The 22,606-nt window shown below is 46.6% G+C and overlaps 1 protein-coding gene across 1 annotated transcript in view; it reads right to left on the reverse strand.

The window, feature by feature from the left end:
• The window catches only part of LOC115082324 (atrial natriuretic peptide receptor 2-like), a 112,773-nt gene that overhangs the window by 85,220 nt on the left and 4,947 nt on the right, over positions 1-22,606 (reverse strand). Inside the window, exon 3 of the mRNA XM_029586557.1 lies at positions 14,894-14,971. Within this exon, the coding sequence (XP_029442417.1) occupies positions 14,894-14,971 (78 nt within the window). The remainder of the gene's footprint in view (positions 1-14,893; positions 14,972-22,606) is intronic.

Raw genomic sequence — 22,606 nt, forward strand, 5'->3', positions numbered from 1 at the left:
AGATTGCAGGGAGAGAGATGGATCACTGGGAGACCTGTGAGGAGCAGGATGTAATAGTGTAAGCGGGAGGAGAGCAGAGAGAGGAAAGGGTTCTGGTATGGGTGCAGTGACTTTGGTGAAAGATAAGTCGTGCAGCTGAATTTAGGACAGATTGTAGGGAGAGAGAAGGATCACTGAGAGGCCTGTGAGGAGCAGGGTTTAATAGTGTAAGCAGGAGGAGGTGAGAGAGAGGAAAGGGTTCTGGTATGGGTGCAGTGACTTTGGTGAAAGATAAGTCGTGCAGCTGAATTTAGGACAGATTGTAGGGAGAGAGAAGGATCACTGGGAGACCTGTGAGGAGCAGGATGTAATAGTGTAAGTGGGAGGAGATGAGAGAGAGGAAAGGTTTCTGGTATGGGTGCAGTGACTTTGGTGAAAGATAAGTGGTGCAGCTGAATTTAGGACAGATTGCAGGGAGAGAGATGGATCACTGGGAGACCTGTGAGGAGCAGGGTGTAATAGTGAAGCAGGAGGAGATGAGAGAGAGGAAAGGGTTCTGGTATGGGTGTAGTGACTTTGGTGAAAGATAAGTCATGCAGCTGAATTTACGACAGATTGCAGGGAGAGAGATGGAGCACTGGGAGACCTGTGAGGAGCAGGGTGTAATAGTGTAAGACGGGGAGATGAGAGAGTGGAAAGGGTTCTGGTATGGGTGCAGTGACTTTGGTGAAAGATAAGTCATGCAGCTGAATTTAGGACAGATTGCAGGGAGAGAGATGGATCACTGGGAGACCTGTGAGGAGCAGGATGTAATAGTGTAAGCAGGAGGAGATGAGAGAGAGGAAAGGGTTCTGGTATGGGTGCAGTTACTTTGGTGAAAGATAAGTCGTGCAGCTGAATTTAGGACAGATTGCAGGGAGAGAGATGGATCATGGGAGACCTGTGAGGAGCAGGATGTAATAGTGTAAGAGGGAGGAGATGAGAGAGGGGAAAGGGTTCTGGTATGGCTGCAGTGACTTTGGTGAAAGATAAGTCGTGCAGCTGAATTTAGGACAGATTGCAGGGAGAGAGATGGATCACTGGGAGACCTGTGAGGAGCAGGGTGTAATAGTGTAAGCAGGAGGAGATGAGAGAGAGGAAAGGGTTCTGGTATGGGTGCAGTGACTTTGGTGAAAGATAAGTCGTGCAGCTGAATTTAGGACAGATTGCAGCGAGAGAGATGGATCACTGGGAGACCTGTGAGGAGCAGGGTGTAATAGTGTAAGCAGGAGGAGATGAGAGAGTGGAAAGGGTTCTGGTATGGGTGCAGTGACTTTGGTGAAAGATAAGTCGTGCAGCTGAATTTAGGACAGATTGCAGGGAGAGAGATGGATCACTGGGAGACCTTGAGGAGCAGGATTAATAGTGTAAGCAGGAGGAGATGAGAGAGAGGAAAGGGTTCTGGTATGGGTGCAGTGACTTTGGTGAAAGATAAGTCGTGCAGCTGAATTTAGGACAGATTGCAGGGAGAGAGATGGATCACTGGGAGACCTGTGAGGAGCAGGATGTAATAGTGTAAGAGGAGAAGATGAGAGAGAGGAAAGGGTTCTGGTATGGGTGCAGTGACTTTGGTGAAAGATAAGTCATGCAGCTGAATTTAGGACAGATTGCAGTGCAGAGAGATGGATCACTGGGAGACCTGTGAGGAGCAGGGTGTAATAGTGTAAGACGGGGAGATGAGAGAGTGGAAAGGGTTCTGGTATGGGTGCAGTGACTTTGGTGAAAGATAAGTCATGCAGCTGAATTTAGGACAGATTGCAGGGAGAGAGATGGATCATGGGAGACCTGTGAGGAGCAGGATGTAATAGTGTAAGAGGGAGGAGATGAGAGAGGGGAAAGGGTTCTGGTATGGCTGCAGTGACTTGGTGAAAGATAAGTCGTGCAGCTGAATTTAGGACAGATTGCAGGGAGAGAGATGGATCACTGGGAGACCTGTGAGGAGCAGGGTGTAATAGTGTAAGCAGGAGGAGATGAGAGAGAGGAAAGGGTTCTGGTATGGGTGTAGTGACTTTGGTGAAAGATAAGCCATGCAGCTGAATTTACGACAGATTGCAGGGAGAGAGATGGATCACTGGGAGACCTGTGAGGAGCAGGATGTAATAGTGTAAGCAGGAGGAGATGAGAGAGAGGAAAGGGTTCTGGTATGGGTGCAGTGACTTTGGTGAAAGATAAGTCATGCAGCTGAATTTAGGACAGATTGCAGTGCAGAGAGATGGATCACTGGGAGACCTGTGAGGAGCAGGATGCAATAGTGTAAGCAGGAGGAGATGAGAGAGAGGAAAGGGTTCTGGTATGGGTGCAGTGACTTTGGTGAAAGATAAGTCATGCAGCTGAATTTAGGACAGATTGCAGGGAGAGAGATGGATCACTGGGAGACCTGTGAGGAGCAGGGTGTAATAGTGTAAGACGGGGAGATGAGAGAGTGGAAAGGGTTCTGGTATGGGTGCAGTGACTTTGGTGAAAGATAAGTCATGCAGCTGAATTTAGGACAGATTGCAGGGAGAGAGATGGATCACTGGGATTCCTGTGAGGAGCAGGATGTAATAGTGTAAGAGGAGGAGATGAGAGAGAGGAAAGGGTTCTGGTATGGGTGCAGTGACTTTGGTGAAAGATAAGTCATGCAGCTGAATTTAGGACAGATTGCAGGGCGAGAGATGGATCACTGGGAGACCTGTGAGGAGCAGGATGTAATAGTGTAAGCAGGAGGAGATGAGAGAGAGGAAAGGGTTCTGGTATGGGTGCAGTGACTTTGGTGAAAGATAAGTCGTGCAGCTGAATTTAGGACAGATTGCAGGGAGAGAGATGGATCACTGGGAGACCTGTGAGGAGCAGGGTGTAATAGTGTAAGCAGGAGAAGATGAGAGAGAGGAAAGGGTTCTGGTATGGGTGCAGTGACTTTGGTGAAAGATAAGTCATGCAGCTGAATTTAGGACAGATTGCAGGGAGAGAGATGGATCACTGGGAGACCTGTGAGGAGCAGGATGTAATAGTGTAAGAGGAGGAGATGAGAGAGAGGAAAGGGTTCTGGTATGGGTGCAGTGACTTTGGTGAAATAAGTCTTTCACCAAAGTCACTGCACCCATACCAGAACCCTTGGTTCAAGTCTTTCCTCTGTAACAGAGGCTACCAAGTCACTTGGTTCAAGTCTTTCCTCTGTAACAGAGGCTACAAAGTTAAAATCAATAATAAAGAATCTCCCCGCTACAATTCCTCACAAGGAGTTCCTCAAGGCTCCTCACTATCCCCAACCCTTTTCAACATATACCTTCTTCCTCTATGCCAACTGTTAACCAACCTACAACTAAAACATTTCTTATACGCCGACGACGTACAAATCTTGATACCCATCAAAGAAACCATCTCTAAAACCCTCAAATACTGGGAAAACTGCCTACAAGAGATCAACCAACTCCTCGCTAACCTAAACCTGATTCTAAACTCGGCCAAAACAGAACTCCTCCTCATCTCCCCTGAAAATAGCAACTCCCCACACTCTGCAACAGTTAACACCATTGCTACACATGCAAGAGACCTAGGGGTAGTAATAGACAAACAACTGAACCTAAAAGCATTTATAAACAATACAACCAGGAACTGCTTCTACAAGCTGCAGGTAATCAAGAGAATGAAACCACTACTACACTTTCATGACTTCAGAACAGTCTTGCAATCAGTAATTTTCTCCAAGATGGACTACTGCAATTCAATATTGCTAGGTCTCCCAGCCTCATACATAAAACCACTTCAGATGCTACAGAACGCGGCAGCCAGAATTCTGACAAATTCCAAAAGAAGAGACCACATCTCGCCAATTCTATCTAATCTTCACTGGCTGCCAATACACTACAGAATCCTACACAAGTCCATCACCATCATCCACAAATCCATCCACTCACAGGCCCCTCTCAACCTCCAAATCCCCCTCAGAATGCACTCATCATCCAGACCTATCAGAGACGCCTACAAAGGCTCCCTGACCGTTCCTCCAACTAAAGCTACACTCCATAAGGCACTCAGAGACCGGGCCTTTTCTACAGCGGGCCCCTCTCTTTGGAATACCTTACCACCGGACCTTAGACTTGAACCCTGCTTACCAACATTCAAAAAAAAACTTAAGACTTGGCTATTCAGGCAAGCCTTTCCGGAGTCAAATATCCATTGAGAGACCTCACTGCACAATGTTAATATCCATAAAGAGACATCACTGCACAATGTAAATAAGTTACCTCTGTAAATTTTTACGCTACTATCCTTATTTCCTTCCTCTCCCAGTTCTACAACCTTGTTTTATTGTAACTTTTGCTTCCGTTGCACTTGTTAAAAGAACAGTTTTTGCACCCCCTGTTATATGTAAACCGGCATGATATGATCTTATCATGAATGCCGGTATAGAAAAACCTTAAATAAATAAATAAATAAATAAGTCGTGCAGCTGAATTTAGGACAGATTGCAGGGAGAGAGATGGATCACTGGGAGACCTGTGAGGAGCAGGATGTAATAGTGTAAGAGGGAGGAGATGAGAGAGAGGAAAGGGTTCTGGTATGGGTGCAGTGACTTTGGTGAAAGATAAGTCGTGCAGCTGAATTTAGGACAGATTGCAGGGAGAGAGATGGATCACTGGGAGACCTGTGAGGAGCAGGATGTAATAGTGTAAGCAGGAGGAGATGAGAGAGAGAGGAAAGGGTTCTGGTATGGGTGCAGTGACTTTGGTGAAAGATAAGTCATGCAGCTGAATTTAGGACAGATTGCAGGGAGAGAGATGGATCACTGGGAGACCTGTGAGGAGCAGGATGTAATAGTGTAAGAGGGAGGAGATGAGAGAGAGGAAAGGGTTCTGGTATGGGTGCAGTGACTTTGGTGAAAGATAAGTCGTGCAGCTGAATTTAGGACAGATTGCAGGGAGAGAGATGGATCACTGGGAGACCTGTGAGGAGCAGGGTGTAATAGTGTAAGAGGAGGAGATGAGAGAGAGGAAAGGGTTCTGGTATGGGTGCAGTGACATTGGTGAAAGATAAGTCATGCAGCTGAATTTAGGACAGATTGCAGGGAGAGAGATGGATCACTGGGAGACCTGTGAGGAGCAGGGTGTAATAGTGTAAGAGGGAGGAGATGAGAGAGAGGAAAGGGTTCTGGTATGGGTGCAGTGACTTTGGTGAAAGATAAGTCGTGCAGCTGAATTTAGGACAGATTGCAGGGAGAGAGATGGATCACTGGGAGACCTGTGAGGAGCAGGATGTAATAGTGTAAGCGGGAGGAGATGAGAGAGTGAATAGTGTATTCAAAATTGGAGGGACGGATTTCTCTAATAGTTTGCCTAATGTAGGTAAATTTGTGATGGAACAAAATCTTATCACATCAGCCTCAAGCAGATCAGGGTCTTTCAATACTGGGTGAAGGACTCCTCTTTTAAACATTTCAGGTAGGCTCTCTTCTGCAAGTAACTTGTTTACTGTCTGAGTGACAAATCCTTGATCTCGCTGCCTGCATGCAAACTGCTGACAGTAAATAGATTTCATTTCAGGCACATTTTTCCAAGCTGTAAATCTACACTGGGTGGAAGGAGAAGTACTTATCGCAATCAATGATTCATTTTCAAAATGTTCTTCCATTGCTGGTAATCCTCATGGTAAGTTATCGACTTTCCTTTGAAAGTAGCTTGCTAGTACTTCACAATCAGAGTCCAAGCAATTGCTCCAGACAAGCTTTTTCAACAGATCCTTAACCTGATAGAACAGTTCCCCAGGCTGATTCACAGCAGTTTTAATTGGCTCTGAATTGTACTTTTGCCTGGCCTGCTGGACACTTTTTCTATAGATTCTCACTAACATTTGATGATTCGTGTAATAATAGCCTACATTTTCTCCATTGCCTCTCAGCTTTCGATGGAGCCCCTGTCTCTCTATTCCTAAATCATTACCTGAAACAGCGGGCCCTTGAAAAACATATTCCCCCTGCTCCCCTCGTTGTAAAAGAACCTGTAGTGCTACAAGGGTTTAGGGGAGTGACATTTAATATTCCCCTTCCATCACCAGCTTAACTACTGAATTACAGCCTCCTACGGGGATGGAGCTGGGTTGGTTAGTTCGATGCTCCCCCACCGTGGCCAACCAAAACGTGTCCAGCTCTGCAGGCCATATCTGCAAGGGGATGTAGAAAGGCTGAGGTGGGCCAAATAAGGGGCAGAGTGATGCGGGTGCGATATGAAATGCCGTATGTATATCCTAGAGGAGAGGAGAGGCGGGGAGGGTGGGATCCATAGCGGAAAGAATGGCCTAGAATAAGAGATCACAGCCTGAGGCTGCAAAGGTAGACTCAGCAGCAACACTGCAAAATATTTCTATACAGAAAGGGCAGAGGATGCACAGAGGGGGTCTCTCGAGGGATAGAGCGGTGACAGACATGTGATGATGTGAGGCGAAAGCTAGAGATCAGCTGGGGCCTGTGGCATTGCAGCAGGAGTGCAACGGGGCAGACTGGATGGGCCTTCCGGTTCTTTTCGCTTCATTTTCTCTGATTTTATAAATTCAGATGAGGCAAGTGAGTTCAAGAGATTAGAGGAGGCCCTTAGGCAGCAGACGAAGACGGTGAAGCTTTCTGAGGTGTTACCTGCAAATGGGAAGTGGATAACATCAGTCGCTAGCTTACATTCCTACACAGCACGTCCCACCTGTAACGTTTCAGTCTTTCTTGAATTCAGAAGCAGCCAGACTGCCAACATACAATCGTTTAAACTGTGCCAAAACAGTTTCTGGATCCTTACCCAAAGTTACCAGAATTTGCATATCATCTGCATATGTAAATGAGACAAATCTAAGTGATCGCTTAAAGACGAATTTTATAAGCTCGACACACACCGAAATTAGGGGCTGCCCGAAGAACTGGGGCTCACGTGCTGACTGTATTTTTAAAAAGTGCCCATATACACGTGTGAATGCCACAGCGTGCACATCTCAAACGTTTTCCAATAAGGGGCGTGGCATGGGCATTTCGCTGCCTGGCCAAGAGACGTGCGTCTATATATTTATGTGCCCTGCAAGATAACTTTACTCCTGCTATGAAATGAAAGGACTGAAGATTTTAAAGGGTCTGGGATAACTGGGGGGAGCATAGGCTATCAACCCCGGGGCGGGGTTGGAGGATTTAGCTGGGTGAACGGCTGGATGAGCTGGTAAACTGGGAACGGCATGGGCGGTAGAAGCAGGATTTGCATGCCCATGCGTGCTCCCACTTAAAATTAGGTGCAGATGGGCAAGCAGCCAGGCTATTTTATAACATGCACATATACACACACACAAGTTATAAAATAGCTGCGTCCTTGAGCGTGGGCTGACACACACACACACAAATATGCACCTGCACACCAGTTTGAAAGACACCGTCCCTATGTTCCCTAAAGGGGACAATTACATATTGATTATTGAATAAAATAGGGGAGAATGAAGAATCCCTGTGGAACTCCATAGTTCATCTTACGCACATGTGAGTATGACCCCTGAAAGTTCACCAACTGTGTCCTGTCCTGCAGAAAACTCTTTATCCAACTCAAGACTCTTACATTTGGTGGCTCACGGGATGGCCTCTTGAGCCACCGCCCTCACCTCAGACATCACCGGCCTCTTCCTGCGGCAAGAACACTGCCACTAGACAAATGACACCGAGAGTGGCACCTGGCGCCTGGATGCCACCATACTCTGGCTCCTTCCTGAGGCCTCCCCATGTGCACATAAACGTGCAGCAATACTTCAAAGGTCTGCGGTGGAAAAGTCCCTGCAGCACACTTTGATGATATCCGCAGGCTCTCCCTGTTTAAGGTGTTCCCAGGCAACCCATCAACGCCTCAGCAACACGTCTCCTACCTGGTGCACTCTGTGTTGCTTTCACATTCAGCTGTTTCTGTGATCCTGTGTTTCAGTATTCCTGCAACCAACCTTGCCCTGCCATCTCATCTAGCCTTATCGCACCCACCTAGTCCCATCCAGTGTCATAAGAACATAAGAACATGCCATACTGAGTCAGACCAAGGGTCCATAAAGCCCAGCATCCTGTTTCCAACAGTGGCCAATCCTGGCCATAAGAACCTGGCAAGTACCCAAAAACTAAGTCTATTCCATGTTACCGTTGCTAGTAATAGCAGTGGCTATTCTCTAAGTCAACTTAATTAATAGCAAGTAATGGACTTCTCCTCCAAGAACTTATCCAATCCTTTTTTAAACCCAGCTACACTAACTGCACTAACCACATCCTCTGGCAACAAATTCCAGAGTTTAATTGTGCGTTGAGTGAAAAAGAACTTTCTCCGATTAGTTTTAAATGTGCCCCATGCTAACTTCATGGAGTGCCCCCTAGTCTTTCTATTACCCGAAAGACTAAATAACAGATTCACATCTACCTGTTCTAGACCTCTCATGATTTTAAACACCTCTATCATATCCCCCCTCAGTCGTCTCTTCTCCAAGCTGAAAAGTCCTAACCTCTTTAGTCTTTCCTCATAGGGGAGTTGTTCCATTCCCTTTATCATTTTGGTAGCTCTTCTCTGTACCTTCTCCATCACAATTATATCTTTTTTGAGATGCGGCGATCAGAATTGTACACAGTATTCAAGGTGTGGTCTCACCATGGAGCGATACAGAGGCATTATGACATTTTCCGTTTTATTCATCATTCCTTTTCTAATAATTCCCAACATTCTGTTTGCTTTTTTGACTGCTGCAGCACACTGAGCCGACGATTTCAATGTATTATCCACTATGATGCCTAGATCTCTTTCTTGGGTGGTAGCTCCTAATATGGAACCTAACATTGTGTAACTATAGCATGGGTTATTTTTCCCTATATGCATCACCTTGCACTTATCCACATTAAATTTCATCTGCCATTTGGATGCCCAATCTTCCAGTCTCACAAGGTCTTCCTGCAATTTATCACAATCCATTTGTGATGTAACTACTCTGAATAATTTTGTATCATCTGCAAATCTGATTACCTCACTCATCGTATTCCTTTCCAGATCATTTATATATATATATTGAAAAGCACCGGTCCAAGTACAGATCCCTGAGGCACTCCACTGTCTACCCTTTTCCACTGAGAAAATTGTCCATTTAATCCTACTCTCTGTTTCCTGTCTTTTAACCAGTTTGTAATCCACGAAAGGACATCACCTCCTATCCCATGACTTTTTACTTTTCCTAGAAGCCTCTCATGAGGAACTTTGTCAAATAACTTCTGAAAATCCAAATACACTACATCTACCAGTTACCTTTATCCACATGTTTATTAACTCCTTCAAAAAAAATGAAGCAGATTTGTGAGGCAAGACTTGCCTTGGGTAAAGCCATGCTGACTTTGTTCCATTAAACCATGTCTTTCTATATGTTCTGTGATTTTGATTTTTAGAACACTTTCCACTATTTTTCCTTTCACTGAAGTCAGGCTAACTGTCTGTAGTTTCCAGGATCGCCACTGGAGCCCTTTTTAAATATTGGGGTTACATTAGCCACCCTCCAGTCTTCAGGTACAATGGATGATTTTTACTAATAGATCTGAAATTTCATTTTTTAGATCCTTCTGAATCCTGGGGTGTATACCATCTGGTCCAGGTGATTTACTACTCTTCAGTTTGTCAATCAGGCCTACCACATCTTCTAGGTTCACCATGATTTGGTTCAGTCCATATGAATCATTATGTGTCTTCATCCATCCTTGCCCTGTTCTCCTGGTACTGATCTCTTGCCTTGGACCTGATTACACTTGCTTGCTACCTGCCCCAACCATTGGCCTGTTCCCTGGATCTCAGTTCTGCTGCCTGTCCTGACACTGGTATGACCTTGCACACTTACTCTCGCTACCGCCCTAAGGACACATCTAAGTCCTGCCAGCCACCAGAACCCAAGAGTTCAACCTGCGGGGTAGTTGACTGGTATAGGTGAAGCTCCAGTTTGTCCCACTTCAAGGTGCACTCGCTATCTGTTGGTGCACGCCACAGCAATAAGAGCTCACTTCAGTGCCACTCATCACAGTTTGCTGAGGCCATGAGCTCGGCAGACTCATCCCAGGCCCTCACCATTGCGGAATTAGCTCACCAGCTAAAACAGCAAGACCAATGGCCAATTTTCTGCAAGGTATGGCTGCCTGTCCAGCTCCCATGTCACCTGCTCCAGCACCTCTAGTACAGCCTGCTACTCCCATGCTTCATCTGCCTCTGTCTCCAAGGTATGATGGGGATTCCACCAAGTATAGAGGCTTCTTGAATCAATGCCTGTTACAATTTGAATTGCAAGCACCCCTCTTTCCATCTGATCAGGAAAAGGTTACATATATCTTGTCCCTTGCTTGGGATTCACCCTTCTGGGAGAGAGATGATCCACTCCTAGGAAATCTGAACAACGTCCTGCAAGAGTTCCGCATGATTTTTTTATGAGCACGGGCACACATTTTCAATGGTATCTGAGCTTCTTCAGATTCAACAAGTCTCACAGTTGGTAGGGGAGTTTGCGGTTCATTTTTGCATGCTGGCATTTTAATTCCAATGGGGCATTGACACATTAAATGGCAAGGGCTGTCAGAATGTATCAATGATGAGCTGGTCCCCTGGGATCTTCCTGACACCTTGGAGGAGTTAATCAGTCTGGCCATATCAACCTCAGATATCATGAATGGGCTGAAGAGAGGGGCTTGGCTCATCGTCCCATGCACCTCGTCTCTAGTTTCCAGTGCCCAGTGGTATCCAGGTCACCTCCAGAGCTGGGACTGTCACAGGAGGCATCCATGCAGGTGGAACACTTCAGGTTGTCCCTTGAGGAGAAGCAGAGATGCTAATGCCTCAACTTGTGCCTATATTGTTCCACCACTGGGCACTTTGCGAATCATTGCCCAGCCAAGCTGGGAAACTCCAGGACCTAGATCTGCTGGGAGAGGCCACCCCAGGTGGACCATGTTCCTCTCCACAAATTCTAGTATCAGTTCATCTCTCATTCAGGAGCACCCTTATTGATACACAAGCGCTGGAGGCAGCTTCATTTATGAGTCCTTCGTGCATCAGTATGGTATCCCGATTGTCCTGTTGGACCCTCCACTGACCATCTCTTCTGTTCATGGAGAACTCCTACCTGGACAAGTCATGATGGCCTCTGTTCCACTCACTATGCAGACAGGCCTCTTGCTTGAAGGACAGATCAGCTTGTATGTGCTTCCCAAAGCGGGTACATCACTGTCATCTTAAGCCTATCTTGGTTCATGCTGCACCAGCCCCACATTGATTGGGGTACTCTACAGATCACTTGATGGAGCACCTGCTGCCATAAGAATGTCTCTCTAAGGTCTCAACTATTATGCACCTTGCCTGAGCAGACACCCCAGAGCTACCGGGTCTGCCACCGCAATACACAAGAGTATGTGAATGTCTTTAGCAAACAGCAGGTGGAGGTTCTGACTGTGCCATGGACTTGATTCCAGGGAAGGTACCACCCAGTGGAAGAGTCTACCCTCTCTCCATGCCAGAAACAGAGGCTATGTCAAAATATATCAAAGAAAATATGAACAGGGACGTTCATTTGCCCTTCTTCATCGCCTGCCGGGGCTGACTTCTTTCTTGTAGGGAAAGAGGATGGTTTACTATGCCCTTGCATTGACTACCATGGGCTGAATGCAATTACCAAGGAGAACTGGTACCCTCTTCCACGTATCACAGAGTTCTTCAACCACCTCCGAGAGCCACAGATATTTACCAAGCTTGACTTCCCGGGGGGGGGGGGGGGGGGCATACAACCTAACTAGGATCCGAGAGGGCGATGAATGGAAAACCACTTTTAATATAAGGGATGAATACTATGAGTACCTGGTGATGTTTCCTCTTGGGTTATACAATGCCCCAGCGGTCTTTCAGTTTATGATCAATGAGATTTTTCAGGATCTTCTCTACTCCCATGTAGTGGTATATCTGGATGAGATCCTAGTCTTTTCAAAATCATTAAAGGAACATAAAGATCACATGAAGCAAGTCCTCCAGAGACTCTGTGAGAGCCATCTTTATGCAAAATTAGAAAAATGTACTTTCAAATAGGAAGAACTCCTGTTCCTTGAATATATCATCTCCCAACAAGGCCTACGCATGGACCCGGAGAAAGCAAAACCCATTCTGAAGTGGCCCCACCCAGTGGTCCTCAATGTCCTGGAGCGATTCCTCAGGTTTGCAAACTGTTATTGGCAATTCATTCCTGGCTACTCTGTGTTGGCTGTCCCACTTACAGCTCTAACCAAAAAGGGTTCTGATAAAAAGAAATGGACCAACAGTGCTATTCAGGCATTTAAGCAACTCAAGGAAGAATTCACCCATGACCTGTGTCTGCATTACCTAGACACTTCCAAGCCATTGATACTGGAAGTAGATGCTTTTACCTTTGGGGTACAGGCTGTGCTCTTCCAGCACAACAACCTTGAAACCCTTGTGACCTGCTCTTATTTCTCTAAAAAATGTACTTCTGCAGAGAGAAACTACACCATAGGAGATTGCAAGCTGCTAGCCATATAGGAATGGCAGCATCTGTTAGATGGGGCCAGACATCCAGTGACTATCTACATGGATCACAAAAATCTGGACACCTGGTACATGCACAGTGACTAAATCCTTGGCAAGCCTGCTGGTCACTATTTTTCAACCGGTTTAACTTTGAACTGCGATATCACCCAGCAGAGAAAAACCGAGGGGCTGATTCCCTCTCATGCTCCTTTGATACAGAAGACCCTTGGAGCCCCCACACATTATCAAGGGGTAAAAGGAGCACTTAGGGACGACAAAGCCATCTTTGCTTCAGTATTTACTGAGGAAGATGTAAGAGATATACCCATGGGAAGCAGAAAAAACGGTAGTGATCAGTGTATCAAGGGATTCTTTATTGGAATTTGCCCGACTCTGGCCGAGTTTCGCTCATGTAGGAGCTGCCTCAGGGGCTACTGTTCCAATGGTTACTTTTCATATGTCACACTTCAATGTGGCAGCATCACAAATTATTAGTAAGAATTCTTGGTAATTCAAGTGCAGTCAGTGCCTTCGATAAGGAATCCAAAAGTGATTAATTATGTTTCTGTGTCGCATAGCTTCCCAGAGATATACCCATGCCAGAAATGATATTCAAAGGAGATGATTCAGAGGAACTGAAACAAATCTCAGTGAACTTGGAAGATGCACAAGGGTAAATCGACAAACTAAAGAGTAGCAAGTCACCTGGACCAGATGGTATACATTCCAGAGTGCTGAAAGAAAAGAGAAATGAAATTGCAGACGCTGCTATTGGAAATTTGTAAACTATCAGTAACATTATTTATGGTACCTGAAGACTGAATGGTTGCCAATGTAATGCCAGTTTTTAAAAAAGAATCAAGGGATGACCCAGGAAATTACAGATCAGTGAGGCTGATGTCTATGCCAGACAAAATGGTGCTCCTCAGATCTCCCAGTGATCCATCTCTCTCCACTGCAATTTGTCCTAAATTCAGCTGCGTGACTTATCGTCGACGTTCACCAAAGTCACTACACCCATAGAACCCTTCTCATGTCATCGCATTGGCTCTCTGTCCACTCCCTCATACAGTTCAAGCTACTCTTACTCACCAACAAGAGCTTTCACTCTGCAACTCCTCACTACTCTTATATCACCTGTCGTCCCTTATGTGAACTTGCTGCTCAGGCAAGTCACTCCTATCTATGTCCTTCTTCTCTCCTGCCCACCTCTGATGCCATGCACTGTATTCTTGGAATAGACTTCCTGAGTCAGTGCATCCTGTTCCTGCTCTGATTTATTCAAATTCAGCCTTCTAGACTAGAGGTTGCATTTAAATCTTATCCCATGATTATCCCACTCACAGCCTTACTGATTTTAACCACTTTTTTAATAAATGGAATTTCCAAAGTCTCTTTTGCCCTGAATGCTTGTCTTGCTTAGACTGTAAGCTCTGCTGAGCAGGAACTGTTTCACATGTGCTTTTTTGATCAGGACCATGTACATCGAGTAGCATTGCAGACATGATAAATAGTAGCAGCAATCAGCATTCTTCTCACTTTCCCTGTCTGGGGATGTCCTGCAGCAGTCAGCTGTCACACACCCACTCCATGTCACACTAATGAGGTCCAGAAGAAAGACTTTGCCCCAAAATGTGTCTGATCTATCCACACTCTTCTTATAACATTTCACATTTAACATTCTGAAAACAGAGCATCTCTTATCTTCTTCTGCACCCTAGTGCACTGCTCCACCAGTCTCCCGTGCCTCTTCTTCCTCTTTCCTCCATATTCCCTCCACCCCCAAGGCCCACTCTGATCATCCTGGGCTCTCACTGCCAAGGACTTCCACAGTGTCCCCTGTACAATCTGCTCACCAAGGGAACTGACTTGTCTTCAGTGTCAACTTATCCAGTTCCTCCTTCTTCCAATGGCCTCTCCTTACACCCCTTCAGTCAGGACTCTTTCCGCTCAGCCCTAGCTTGTCTCCTCAATCCATATCTTCTTTGTTGGCCCCATCACTGGATCACAGCCTACCCACTCCCTCTGTCTCCACATCTGAATGCCATCAATAGATGTATCTCCTCAGAGAGCCATTTGATTTGCTCCATAAAGACCACCACTTCCTCTGGGGTCTCCCATTCAACTTCCCTGTCTCTTTCTCACATCTCTTGGTCAATAATCATCTCATGGTAAGCTCTTGGGAGCAGGAGATCCACTAGCCTACGGTAGGTGTCTGGTTTATGTTTATCCCTCCTTGTGACCGCATGCTCAGATAGCTCTCTTAGTACAGCTTTGCAAGATTGTCAGCAAAATCACAAGACAACACATAACAATAACACAATCTGAGCTCATTTGTGTGGACACATGATACATACATGTTTCAGCTCAAACAGCACTTGTCTGGTCAACTCAATCCTCTTCTTGTTCACATGCTTAATAGCAACCACATTGCCCTAGGAAGAGAAAAAGACAGGTGAGGAATCCCAAGGGGATGCAGGATGGAGCCACTATCTACCCATACTACAGACATTAGAAAGCACAGCTCAGAGATCCACAGAAATAGAATATGCAAGGCCCATCCACCCGATCTCATGTTTCACCTTCACACTCTCGCATCTAAGGATCCTCTGTACTTATCCCAGGCTTTACCTCTCACACCCTTCTCAGCTAAGGATCCTTTGTGCATATCTTAGGCTTTACCTCTCCCTCCCTTCCTCAACTAAGGATCCTCTGTGCTTATCTCAGGCTTTACCTCTCCCTCCCTTCAACAGCTAAGGATCCTCTGTGCTTATCCCAGGCTTTACCTCTCCCTCCCTTCAACAGCTAAGGATCCTCTGTGCTTCTCCCAGGCTTTACCCCTCACTCCCTCACAGCTAAGGATCCTCTGCGCTTATCCCAGGCTTTACCTCTCACTCCCCCACAGCTAAGGATCCTCTGTGCTTATCCCAGGCTTTACCCCTCACTCCCTCACAGCTAAGGATCCTCTGTGCTTCTCCCAGGCTTTACCCCTCACTCCCTCACAGCTAAGGTTCCTCTGTGCTTATCCCAGGCTTTACCTCTCACTGCCTCACAGCTAAGGATCCTCTGTGCTTATCTCAGGCTTTACCTCTCACTGCCTCACAGCTAAGGATCCTCTGTGCTTATCCCAGGCTTTACCTCTCACTCCCCCACAGCTAAGGATCCTCTGTGCTTATCCCAGGCTTTACCCCTCACAGCTAAGGATCCTCTGTGCTTATCCCAGGCTTTACCCCTCACTCCCTCACAGCTAAGGATCCTCTGTGCTTATCCCAGGCTTTACCTCTCACTCCCCCACAGCTAAGGATCCTCTGTGCTTATCCCAGGCTTTACCCCTCACTCCCTCATAGCTAAGGATCCTCTGTGCTTATCCCAGGCTTTACCTCTCACTCCCCCACAGCTAAGGATCCTCTGTGCTTATCCCAGGCTTTACCCCTCACTCCCCCACAGCTAAGGATCCTCTGTGCTTATCCCAGGCTTTACCCCTCACTCCCCCACAGCTAAGGATCCTCTGTGCTTATCCCAGGCTTTACCTCTCACTCCTCCACAGCTAAGGATCCTCTGTGCTTATCCCAGGCTTTACCCCTCACTTCCTCACAGCTAAGGATCCTCTGTGCTTATCCCAGGCTTTACCCCTCACTCCCTCACAGCTAAGAATCCTCTGTGCTTATCCCAGGCTTTACCCCTCACTCCCCCACAGCTAAGGATCCTCTGTGCTTATCCCAGGCTTTACCCCTCACTTCCTCACAGCTAAGGATCCTCTGTGCTTATCCCAGGCTTTACCCCTCACTCCCTCACAGCTAAGGATCCTCTGTGCTTATCCCAGGCTTTACCCCTCACTCCCCCACAGCTAAGGATCCTCTGTGCTTATCCAAGGCTTTACCTCTCACTCCCTCACAGCTAAGGATCCTCTGTGCTTATCCCAGGCTTTACCCCTCACTCCCCCACAGCTAAGGATCCTCTGTGCTTATCCCAGGCTTTACCCCTCACTTCCTCACAGCTAAGGATCCTCTGTGCTTATCCCAGGCTTTACCCCTCACTCCCTCACAGATAAGGTTCCTCTGTGCTTATCCCAGGCTTTACCCCTCACTCCCTCACAGCTAAGGATCCTCTGTGCTTATCCCAGGCTTTACCCCTCACTCCCCCCACAGCTAAGGATCCTCTGTGCTTATCCCAGGCTTTACCTCTCACTCCCTCCCACAGCTAAGGATCCTCTGTGCTTTTCCAAGGCTTTACCTCTCACTCCCTCACAGCTAAGGATCCTCTGTGCTTATCCCAGGCTTTACCCCTCACTCCCCCACAGCTAAGGATCCTCTGTGCTTATCCCAGGCTTTACCTCTCACTCCCCCCACAGCTAAGGATCCTCTGTGCTTATCCCAGGCTTTACCCCTCACTCCCTCACAGCTAAGGATCCTCTGTGCTTATCCCAGGCTTTACCTCTCACTCCCCCACAGCTAAGGTTCCTCTGTGCTTATCCCAGGCTTTACCCCTCACTCCCCCACAGCTAAGGATCCTCTGTGCTTATCCCAGGCTTTACCCCTCACTCCCTCACAGCTAAGGATCCTCTGTGCTTATCCCAGGCTTTACCTCTCACTCCCCCACAGCTAAGGATCCTCTGTGCTTATCCCAGGCTTTACCCCTCACTCCCTCACAGCTAAGGATCCTCTGTGCTTATCCCAGGCTTTACCTCTCACTCTCCCACAGCTAAGGATCCTCTGTGCTTATTTCAGGCTTTACCTCTCACTCCCTCACAGCTAAGGATCCTCTGTGCTTATCCCAGGCTTTACCCCTCACTCCCCCACAGCTAAGGATCCTCTGTGCTTATTCCAGGCTTTACCCCTCACTCCCTCACAGCTAAGGTTCCTCTGTGCTTATCCCAGGCTTTACCCCTCACTCCCTCACAGCTAAGGATCCTCTGTGCTTATCCCAGGCTTTACCCCTCACTCCCTCACAGCTAAGGATCCTCTGTGCTTATCCCAGGCTTTACCTCTCACTCTCCCACAGCTAAGGATCCTCTGTGCTTATTTCAGGCTTTACCTCTCACTCCCTCACAGCTAAGGATCCTCTGTGCTTATCCCAGGCTTTACCCCTCACTCCCCCACAGCTAAGGATCCTCTGTGCTTATTCCAGGCTTTACCCCTCACTCCCTCACAGCTAAGGATCCTCTGTGCTTATCCCAGGCTTTACCCCTCACTCCCTCACAGCTAAGGATCCTCTGTGCTTATCCCAGGCTTTACCTCTCACTCTCCCACAGCTAAGGATCCTCTGTGCTTATCCCAGGCTTTACCCCTCACTCCCCCACAGCTAAGGATCCTCTGTGCTTATCCCAGGCTTTACCTCTTCCTCCCTTCAACAGCTAAGGATCTTCTGTGCTTATCCCAGGCTTTACCTCTTCCTCCCTTCAACAGCTAAGGATCCTCTGTGCTTATCCCAGGCTTTACCTCTCACTCCCTCACAGCTAAGGATCCTCTGTGCTTATCCCAGGCTTTACCTCTCACACCCTTCTCAGCTAAGGTTCCTCTGTGCTTATCCCAGGCTTTACCCCTCACTCCCCCACAGCTAAGGATCCTCTGTGCTTATCCCAGGCTTTACCTCTTCCTCCCTTCAACAGCTAAGGATCCTCTGTGCTTATCCCAGTCTTTACCTCTTCCTCCCTTCAACAGCTAAGGATCTTCTGTGCTTATCCAAGGCTTTACCCCTCACTCCCTCACAGCTAAGGATCTTCTGTGCTTATCCAAGGCTTTACCTCTCACTCACTCCCACAGCTAAGGATCCTCTGTGCTTATCCCAGGCTTTATCCCTCACTCCCTCACAGCTAAGGATCCTCTGTGCTTATCCCAGGCTTTACCCCTCACTCCCTCACAGCTAAGGATCTTCTGTGCTTATCCAAGGCTTTACCCCTCACTCCCTCCAACAGCTAAGGATCCGCTGTGCTTATCCCTATCCCAGGCTTTACCCCTCACTCTCCCGCACACCTAAGGATTATCTGTGCTTATCTTTTTATACTGTTTTGCAACCTTGAATTCATCAGATTCTCTATGATCACCCTGAGCTATTTCTTCTGCTTGGTGTATGTCAGTATTAACCACCCCCTTTCATGTACTGTTCCTCAAATGCATTACTCGGCACTTTTTCATATTATGTTCTCAGCAATTTTCCCACAGACACAAATGGTGAAAACCACTTAGTACGTCAGGCCTGAAATTGTAGCTGCTGTGATCTTGACCACTCCACACACCTTCTGGAATCATTCCTCATTTTTCCTAGCATTCGTGGTAGGAAATTCATGCATTCATGGTAATGGAGCTTAAATGGGGGAGAGTGCACTGGGGACAGAAGTTTAGAGAGCTCAGGAAGCCAAGATGGATGTATAATCCGGGTAAGGTGCAGTTACTGACCTAGAAGAGGCCCCTGTGGCTTTCACGTACCCCAAGCATAGTTTAATCTGAGCTTCTGGAAAATCCTGGGAAAACACTTTCCATGCATAGGTAGGGGTTTCCCACGCATCCCTAGCCCACAATTCCCCATTTCCATTTAGCCAAGCTCGCCAGAGATAGAAAGACAAGGAGGGTGAAAAGTAGTTCTTGGAAGAGGAAACCCATATTGTGCCTTTTATAGTTTCTTTACTTAAAAAGAAGACATTCCAAAGTTATGAGAGCAGGTGCTAGGATGGAGAGAGCTGGGCTTTACCTTTGACATGGATCTTGCAGGATAAACATTGCAAACCTAGAAACCTACCCAGATGCCATATCTAAATAGCAAAGGATGTGAACCCCATGTGGCAGCCTTGCAAATCTTCTCAATGGCAAAGGAGCTTAGCTGGGTAAGCAACGTGGCCATCGCGCTTACATTATGGGCTGTAATAGTGGGAGGTGCCGTTCTTATCCAGTTAAGTACAGGGGACCAAAAGAAACAAAACACTGGGTGGACTCTATGTTTATTTATTTGTTTACTCCTTTCCTGCTTATTTTACCATTCAAAATGGTGACCAACAATGGAAACACAATCAAAATACATTAAACCAAAGAACAAAACATATTTTAAAATATACAAGTACAGCATAATATATTTGTAATCAATTTAAAAAATGAGGCAAAGGACAAAGTCACTAGACTTTCATAAAATAAATCCTTCAATTAATCCCGCATCACTCAACTACATCAACCAAATATTTCCCAAACCAAAAATACATTTCCTTCTATCCCAGTAATAACCAAGAGCTGAACACACTCATAAGAACATAAGAAATTGCCATGCTGGCTCAGACCAAGGGTCCATCAAGCCCAGCATCCTGTTTCCAACAGTGGCCAATCCAGGCCAGAAGAACCTGGTAGGATCCCGAAAGTTTAGCCAGCTAACTTTAGACCTGCTATGTATGGGTCATGTCCATCTTATCCAGTTAACCTAAGCAGATGCGGCTGAATTTGGCTACTTATCTGGCTAAATGGAGGATTTATCATTCCACTATAAATACAGTGGATTGATGAGCCACAGGGAAAAAAGGGTGGGGGTGAGCAGGTGGCTGCATTGCAGTGGTGCACGTTTGCCTGCCGTGTAGCTGAGGCTATTTCTGGCGCTAATGCGGGCTAATGTGAGATACGTTATCGCCTGCAGCGCAACTAGCCCCTAGATTTTCTTACCCCTGCCTAAACCCTGCCCAAACCTTTCTCCTTTCCCTCATTTAAATATTCAACTCACGCTGAGGTCGTTATTGCAGTAATGGCCCATCGCAATTTGAAAAAATGACCCCCTAAGTTAGCTGATAAATGGCACCACCCAGTTATGCCCACTGTCCGCCCACTGACTATCCAGCTAGCTACTTAGTCAGATAAATGACTTCTCCAGGCAAGTGGTATAGCCGGATATTCGGCGGCTGCCACTTAGCCACATAAGTCTGACTTATCTGGCTAAGATTCATTTCATCATAGACCCCTGATAGTTTTTTCTCTCAATATGAGCTGGCCGATTATTCGATAAAATAGACACTGCTTGCAAAAAGTCTCTCACCCTATCTTGAGTCGAGAAAGCATCTTCAGAAAAGCTCCTGACTTAAGCTGAAGACCTAACCTGGATTTCACCACCGTGGCTTATCAGACACCATGTGGAGCTCGAAAAAGTTAATATGTTTGAATTTTACTTATCGTCGCTGGTAAGCAATGCAGCTGCAGCAGCCCCGCTCTTGTCCAGCTAGAACTGCCAGTAACCAGTCTTGTGGGTAAAATTTGGAGGACCTGAAACTTCTGAATAGACTTGGTTGGGAGACCCACATACAGCACATTGCAATCATCTAACTGAGAAGTCACTAAGGCCCTGATTTACTAAGGCGCTTTTTTTCCATAAACACAGAATGGGGAGAAAGCCTTTAGTAGATCAGGCCTTAAAAGATAAACCACAATTTTTAAAGACGCGGCATTCTAAAAGGGCCGCATGCATTTAACCGAATGCAACTGGAAATATATTTTATGAGCAACCGCAGAAATATAGGCCTCCAAGTCCGGGCGTAATCAAATTCCACCCGCAAGTGCCTGGATTCTGAGATAACAGGTACCGAAATCCCCTTAACCACACGAGAGGGCTGCAACACCCTTGGGGGCCAGATTTCCTATTTTCGAAATCTCTGTATTTTGGCCATTGAGGACTAGGTTGTTACATAATAGTCATTTGGTAATCTGCAGGTAAGGCAAGTATTCCACTTGATCATCACATCCTGGTTATCTTTAACCAGTGAGCAAAGAATTGGATGTCCTCAGCATGAGGGTATGCCACAAACCCAAGAACTGAGAAATCTTCCCCAGGGGAATCATAAAGATCTCAAGATAAAATTGTTGCGAGTGAAGACCCCAAGGAATTCCACAATAATTTTTTTTCCAGCTCTGGAAGTTGTGCCATTAACAGCCACCTACTGTTGGGCGGTCAGTCAGGAAAAATAAAATCCAAGTAGCAGTTTCCTCACAAACCAAGACATTGGCTTCTCTCCAGCAGCAAGATATGATCCGCAAAATCAAAAATGCTGGAGAGATCTGAGAGAACTATAACCATCAGTCACCTGTAGCACATCATGCAGTATGGAGACCCTTTTTAGATGCCCGATTGGTAATCATCGGGTCCATGCGACTCCTCTAGAAAAGACGAAAAGCTTAGCAAGAAAAGAGGTATAGAGGCCTCCGTAGGTCCTCTAGACCGGGGGATTGCGCGCCGGCACTCGGCTGGTGCGCGCAACCTACGCCTGCCCAGAGGCAGGCGCAACTTCTTTAACAAAGGTGAGGGGGGTTTAGGTAAGGCTGGGGGGCGGGTTAGGTGGGGAAGGGAGGGGACGGTGGGGTAGGTGGAAGGAAAGTTCCCTCCGAGGCCGCTCCGAATTCGGAGTGGCCTCGGAGAGAATGGAGAAAGCCATCGAGGCTCCCCTAGGGCTCAGCGCGCGCAAGGTGCACAAGTGTGCACCCCCTTGCATGCGCCGACCCCGGATTTTATAACATGCACACGGTTGCGCGCACATGTTATAAAATCGAGCATAGGCGCACACAATTCTACGCCCGCGCGTAACTCTTAAAATCCGGCCCTACGAGAATAACTTTCAAAGCTCCTCGCACATGTCCATATTCCCATGTATATGGATGCATGCAAAGTTGCTACAGTATTTTAAAACCTGCATGCAAATGATATGTGCAGCTTATAAAATACGAGTACAAATGCGCACGGACGTGCTTGGGTATGTATTTATTTAATTTATTTAACAGCTTTTCTATACCGACATTAAAGTACACATCATATCGGTTTACATAATTACAAAAGGTGGAAACTACAATTAACAGGGGATTGGGGGAGGGACAACTGAAAGAAATCCAACGGCGGAAGCTGTATAAGCTAAGAGAAGGAGAGAAATGGGATAGAGGTAACAAGAATAACTAGTTTAAAAAATTGCTTGATTTACATATTTACAGATGGGCTGGGGGGATAACGGGGCTATAGGGCAGTTTATAAGGGTTTAGCGGGGTTACTGTGTATTTAGTTTGAAAGAGCTAGAGGAGGGCAGAAGGGAGGGTGAAAAGGTGTTAATCCGGGAAGGCCTGGTG

The sequence above is a fragment of the Rhinatrema bivittatum genome, unplaced genomic scaffold (assembly GCF_901001135.1).
Source record: "Rhinatrema bivittatum unplaced genomic scaffold, aRhiBiv1.1, whole genome shotgun sequence".
Taxonomy (NCBI): domain Eukaryota; kingdom Metazoa; phylum Chordata; class Amphibia; order Gymnophiona; family Rhinatrematidae; genus Rhinatrema; species Rhinatrema bivittatum.